At 41.8% G+C, this 6,598-nt stretch overlaps 1 protein-coding gene across 1 annotated transcript; it reads left to right on the top strand.

Annotated features, from left to right (window-relative positions):
- Positions 1-308: 308 nt before the first annotated feature.
- Positions 309-4,420, top strand: LOC115754375 (disease resistance protein RPV1-like). Its single transcript, XM_030693373.2, has 4 exons — positions 309-854; positions 1,234-2,350; positions 2,467-2,754; positions 2,832-4,420. The coding sequence occupies exons 1-4, from the start codon at positions 331-333 to the stop codon at positions 4,380-4,382; spliced, it is 3,480 nt and encodes a 1,159-aa protein (XP_030549233.2). The 5' UTR covers positions 309-330; the 3' UTR covers positions 4,383-4,420.
- Positions 4,421-6,598: the final 2,178 nt, after the last annotated feature.

The following is a 6,598-nucleotide window of genomic DNA, read 5'->3' as shown; positions in this document are numbered from 1 at the left end:
TGGTAAGTGGAAAGTATAGAAAGTTGTCCAATACCTACACCATCTAACTTTCTGTCATATAATATATTTTCTAGACAACCTCCACCGCTTCGAAGACTTTGATCAATTAATTCCTCAACTTAGCCTCCTATTTTGTGCAAGTCTGAATGGTCTTTTTTCACTTATGAAGGAAGGCTGCAGGTGACTTCCAGCCGAACACAGCGGGAGTAAGCGAGCGATCTCACTCTGTCGCTTTCTTTGTCAAGTTGTCACAAGGATCAAACTCAAGACTTCTCCAGTCACTTGGTGGACTCAATCCAGAGATCTCATCGCCTCTGTTGTCCTTCCGGAATGAAGAGAAAGAGGGAGGGAAGAGAGGCGGAAACGGCAGCCCCGGCGAGCAGTAGCCATGATGATGGATTGGGGAGGGGCTACGAGGTGTTCCTGAGCTTCCGAGGGCCTGATACCCGCTTAACCATCGCTGATTGTCTCTACAATGACATGATCCGCGTGGGAATCCGTGCTTTCAAAGACAACGAGGAGCTCCGATTTGGCAAAGAGATCAGAGGCGGCCTCTTGCAAGCGATCAATGAGTCCAGGATTTACATCCCGATTTTCTCTAAAGACTACGCTTCAAGCAAGTGGTGCCTCCGTGAGCTGGCACACATAGTGGAGTTGTCGAGAGGTAATGACCAAAAAGTGATCCTCCCTATCTTCTACGACGTGGACGTAGATGACGTCAAGCTTAAGACTAACTTATATCGAGAAGCCCTCCGGAAGCACAAGAGCGAGTCCGGGAAGGGTTTAGCAAAGAAGTGGAAGAAGGCTTTGAGAGAGGTTGCCAGAATTAGAGGAAGGAACCTAAAAGATCACGGGTATTGTCTACTTCTCCATTGACTTTATTTTCTTATTGACGGTTTCGATTGCTTGTTACTTTAAAGAATGAAAATTTCAAACCCAACTGCGTGCAGCCGTAATTAGGTGAAAATATGCAGGAGCGACTTCTAGTCGAAGGCCAATTAGACCCTCTGTCATGATAACAGTAGTTTTCAATCGTGAAAATAAAAAAATGATTTTCTGCTATTTGGGTTTTCAAACAGCTCACAGCTTGATGATCACTTTTTTTATGTTGGTTGCTTTCAAAGCAAATTACTTTGAATATGTTGATAACCTTCTAGTGCCACGTAATGCGTGTGCGATTTCCATATATGTGGTTTTTCAATGTTAGGTGATTGTATCTTATGTATTTGGCAGCCTGCATAAACTTACGAAGCTCATGGTGGAAGAGGTTTTTAGTTTGTTACGGACAAGACCCCCGGACGTGCCTAATCATTTGGTGGGAATCAAGGATCGGATGGATGAGATTATGAAGCGGTTAGATCTAGGAGCTGTTGATGTACGGTATATCGTGATTCATGGTATGGGTGGCATCGGAAAGACGACACTGGCCGAGGCTATCTTCAGGAAAATCTCCCCTGAATTTCAGGATGGTTGCTGCTTTCTTAAAGATGTTCGGACTCAAAATATAATAGATTTGCAAATGAAATTGTTGTCCGATGTTCTCAACCACAGTTGCCCAAACATCTCCTTCGTTGATGACGGGGCTAATATGATCAAGATGAAGTTACATAGGGGGAAAGTTTTGATTGTTCTTGATGACGTCGACAACCGGTACCAAATCATGAGACTTGCTGGCGAGCCTGACTGGTTTGGTGGGGGTAGTAGAATCATCGTGACAACAAGGAATGTTGAATCCTTGGTAAAGAAAGGCGAAGATGACAATGACCCAGCCTCAGATGATGGACATTTTTCATTCTACCCTATGCCGGAGATGAATCGGGTTGATGCTCTTCAACTTTTTTGTGAACGTGCCTTGGGACGTGCCAAGCCTCCACCTGATTACTTGGACATTACCGATAAGCTAATCGATGCACTTGGAGGACTTCCGTTGGCTCTTGATGTGGTAGGTTCCGGACTCCGTGGAGACAACCCAAGTACATGGGAAAAAGTTTTACACAAGTTAAAGAAGGTGATGAATCTAGAAGTCAAGAACAAGTTGATGATAAGTTACGAAGCATTGGAGCCCAATCAACAACAAATTTATCTTGATATAGCATGTCTCTTCATTAATCAAGAGAAAACAACAGCAATTAAATATTGGGACGCGGTTTATGAGTATGCTTCCGAAATCGATGTCAAGATGCTCACATATAAGTCTCTGATAAAGATCGACCATAATAAATTATGCATGCACGACCAACTTAGAGATCTTGGAAGGGATATCGTCCAACTAGAAAGCCGCAAAACCCATCTAATGGATAGCAGATTGTGGCGTCCCAGGGATGCCTTCCGTGCAGTGCGAAGAAAAAGGGTAATCTTTTTCTCTTTTAATTTTTTCCAGTCCATCCATTAGTGTCACTACCTTTTAAATCTAATTTCAAGTCAAATTGACACGGGCACTCATTGGTTGTTGCTTTTATCTTCCAGGGAAATGAAAACGTAGTAGCACTCAATCTTGGCACACCTGAACCTCATGCGGCGCACATATTTAAACACGAGGAATTTGAGACGATGGTCAACCTTACGTTCCTTCAATTGGACCATGGAAACTTCGAAGGAGACTTTAAAAATATTTTCTCAGAGTTAAGATGGCTCTCTTGGAGCAATTGCCCTTTCGAATTTCAAGCTACAAACTTTGGGTTGGAGAACCTAGCGGTTCTCAAGCTTTCAAGGAGTAACATTACTGAAGACTGGGGAGGATGGCGTCAAATCATGGTATGATCTCACGACGCACTTTTGCTTTACTTTTTTACTCTTTCTTTTTTCTGAGTTTCAACTCAATTGCTATATAGGTATCAGAACAGTTGAAAGTCCTACAACTCATGGATTGTCCATCCCTTACAAAGACACCCGAGTTCTCCGCAATCTTGGGACTGGAGAGATTGATTCTTAGATGCTCTCAGCTAAGAGAGATTGATGAGTCCATCGGCAATCTACAACATCTTGATTACCTAGAAATAGAGTGTGAAGCTATTGAGTCAATACCAGAGTCCATCGGCGGTCTAAAATCTTTGACGGAGCTGAGAATAGATTCTCGGAGACTCTCAGTGTTGCCTTACTCGATTGGTAATTTGGTGAAGCTGAAGCATCTAATCTTGCAATGCAAACAACTTGGAGAGCTTCCCGACTCTATTGGACAATTGAAGTCACTACTTAAACTGGATGTCTTTAATACGAGAATTAGAGAATTACCCAATTCCATTGGAAACCTAGAAAGGTTGAGAATTTTTGTGCTTCCATGTGACAGTTTAGAAAAGCTACCAGACTCGATTGGGAGGCTCCAATCATTGGTCGAGTTGGATTTGAGGCATTCAATAATCAGGAAATTACCCGATTGTATTGGAAATCTGAAAAAGTTGAAGTTACTATGTCTGACTTTTAGCCGCATAAGAGAACTTCCGAAAACCATAGGAATGTTGGAAAATCTGGTAGAGTTGCGGGCTCCGTTTGCTCTGGAGAGGGAAATTCCAAGTGAGATTGGGGCACTATCCTCGTTGAAAATTCTAGACTTATCGGGTGGCAAATTTAGTGGATTGCCGGGAACCATCAATCAACTTACAAATCTAGACACACTTTCTTTATGGGAGTGTCGTTCAATTCAACAGCTGCCAGAACTTCCTAAGAGTCTTACGTCGTTGTCCATTTCATCAAACTCGCTGACCACAATCCCCGACTTCTCAAACCTAACCAATTTGGTTCATCTCCATATAGATGGAACACCAGTTCAAGAACCCAACAACATAGATTGGCTTGTGAGACTACAAGCTCTGAGGTCTTTGACCCTGCGCGTTGGAAATATCACCTTGCCTCCAACCGATTTCAGTTCCCTCTCTCAGATACAATTCCTCCACGTACGTTATGCTTACTTTCGACCTCTTACTAGGCTTCCATCCAGCCTTCGAACTTTGACGTTAGAAGATGTCCAGTCAGCGATAGATTGGTCACTCTTTTCCAACTTGAAGAATTTGTCATCGCTGTCTATTGGTGGATATTGGCTCAGAGAGGTGTCGCTTGGAAAGCAACGGCAATTCAACGAATTGAGGATGCTCGATCGTCCATTGCTCAAGACGCTGACCGTTCTGCCTTGTCTGAAGGAGATCCAGCGTTTGACCATGCAACGATTGCCTCAGCTGGCTGAGATTCAGGATTTGGGAGAACTGAAATCATTGCAGGTGTTGCGTATCAAGGACTGCAATTCCATCAAAAGCTTAGATCTGTCTAATTTAAGAAATCTGAAACGATTGAAACTCTTCAGTTGTGAATCACTGGAGCGCGTGTTGGGTGTGCCAGAATCTTGTAAACTCGTGGTATTGCACTGCCCGAGGTTCAACAAAGATGGATAAGGTATGTATCATCTAATTGGCAAAGATAGTCAAAGATGTGAGTTGTGTCTTGTTCCTAAAATTAGGAGATTTAGGTGACTGACTTGTGTCTTGTTCCTAGAATTGTCAAAACCGAAACTTGTTATGGGTTGTCATGGAGAGAAAATGACTGAATATACCTTTTCCCTTTGATCCGGAAAATATTTTGGGCTGATAAGAGCTATTTTCAGCAATCAATTCGCCTCTACATCAATTCTTCTTAAGATTGACAATCGTTGGTGCTGCAGCAAGCTGTAAGACCCTTCTTTTCAACTAAACTGATGTTGATTGAATTCCATTGTGCAATCTTGTACTAAACTTTGACTCACTAATGGTATGTTATTCATTGGTGCAGTTTTTTAACCGTTGTGTTTGTGTTTGCGGAAACAAGGTGATAATTTCGTCTTTCATGGTAACAGAAAGTTCTCTCTCTTCCAATAGGATACTAACTGTAAACTGCTATTAAAAATTGAATGGCCGTTATGAATGCTTCGACAAACATATTCTACCAAGCATTTAGTATGAAAACTATATAATGACCTTTAAGGTAGACTATATGTGACATTCCGAATTTCGACTCTCTTCAAGGCTAATGATGGAATGAGATCTCGAAATCGGATATCCGACAATGAAGAATGCCAACAATTGAAATGAATTGGACGTCACCTCATCGAGGGTAATTTCTATTGGAAAGGCAAAAAATTTGGACTGTCAATGCGAAATTACCATTTTGCCCCACGGAAGTATAATTTGATATTAAGGAAGGATGAAGGGCAATTTGGTCATTTACAATTTCAGCACGTGGTGGCGAAATTATGGGGGGTGTTATGGTCGTTTTGCATGGATAATCATGGAGAAATGCCAAGTGTCATCATAAGAAATATTCTTTGGCACCAATTATTAGTGTATTCACCTTTTGACCAATTGACCATTGACCAAGAGGGATTAAGGAAGACCACTCTCTCTCTCTCCTCTCTTCATTTCTTCAGCCATCTTCTCCTTCTACCTCCCATTTTCATTGTTTTTCCCTTCAAACCCTTTCTTCTCTCTTGCCCAGCTTGCTGCCCTGTTCCGACAGCCTTACTGTTTCGGCCATATCTTCTTCGTCCAACTTCAGATTGAGGTAAGACCACATCCATTTGAAAGCTTATCGTCTTATCTTTCCAGGGACATATTATAAGATCGATTTGGCCCAGTAGTTTTTCCTGTAGGTCTGTTTGAATGGACAAAGGTCCGGACGAGGCAGAATCTGACTCGGTTTGAGAGAGAGCCTTCTTGCATCGGTTTTCAGAGCTCATTTGGCTTCCAAATTGCGGTGAGACCTTCTAGACATGTTGTACTTGAGTTGGCTGAGTTAGGATTGGAAGTTTAGTTGAGATTTAAAGAACTTTCATGGCTGATTCGTCTTGGTTTTTGGAAGACAGTTTCTGATCCTCTGCTGACCGTGTGAAAACAGAACTGATAGAGGTTTTTTGGACAATTGTTTGGCTTCAAAATTTTTGTTAAGACCTCTAATTTCATAGATTGATATGTTGGCAAGGAGATTATGTGGTAAATTAAAGTTTAGAGGAGGTTTAATTGGCTGTTTGATATGGTTATGCTAGGATCGGTTCTGCCCTGTTACCACCTTGTTGAACAGAAGCTGTTGGAGGCTAAATAAGGTGTCATTTGGCTTTGAAATTCTTGGTAAGACACCTTAGGACATAAAGTGAGGTGTTAACAAGGAGAACATGATTTGGATTGGAGTTTAGAAGTGGTTTCATGGCTGATTTATGCAATTGAACTCAAATTATATGCTGCCCTGTTTTTGGACAGAATTGAAGTTGGACCTTGAGGCTTCATTGGTGGATTGAGCTAGTCCAATTTACTTTGTAAGTGACCCCCAACCCTTTATTAGGACATTAGGATACTAAGGGATGAATTTGTGACTTAATTGATGAGTTCATGAGGTGAATTGTGCTTGAATTGATAGAGGCCGAATATGGCCTAATATAGCCGAATCTTGTGTGATTCCTTAGGGTGAACTTGTGATCTTTTCATGGTTGAATTGGCAATATGTGTACTTGGTGCTCATGTGTTTGCATGGCCGTATGGCATTTGGCCTTGAATAGCATTTGTGTGAGGAAGTATGCTTGAAATGGCAAGAAAATGAGTTGTGTGATTGATTTCCTATATATATGAGATTGTGCCATGCAATG

This window comes from Rhodamnia argentea, chromosome 3 (assembly GCF_020921035.1).
Source record: "Rhodamnia argentea isolate NSW1041297 chromosome 3, ASM2092103v1, whole genome shotgun sequence".
Lineage (NCBI taxonomy): Eukaryota > Viridiplantae > Streptophyta > Magnoliopsida > Myrtales > Myrtaceae > Rhodamnia > Rhodamnia argentea.
This window is presented reverse-complemented; position numbering and strand designations above follow the sequence as displayed.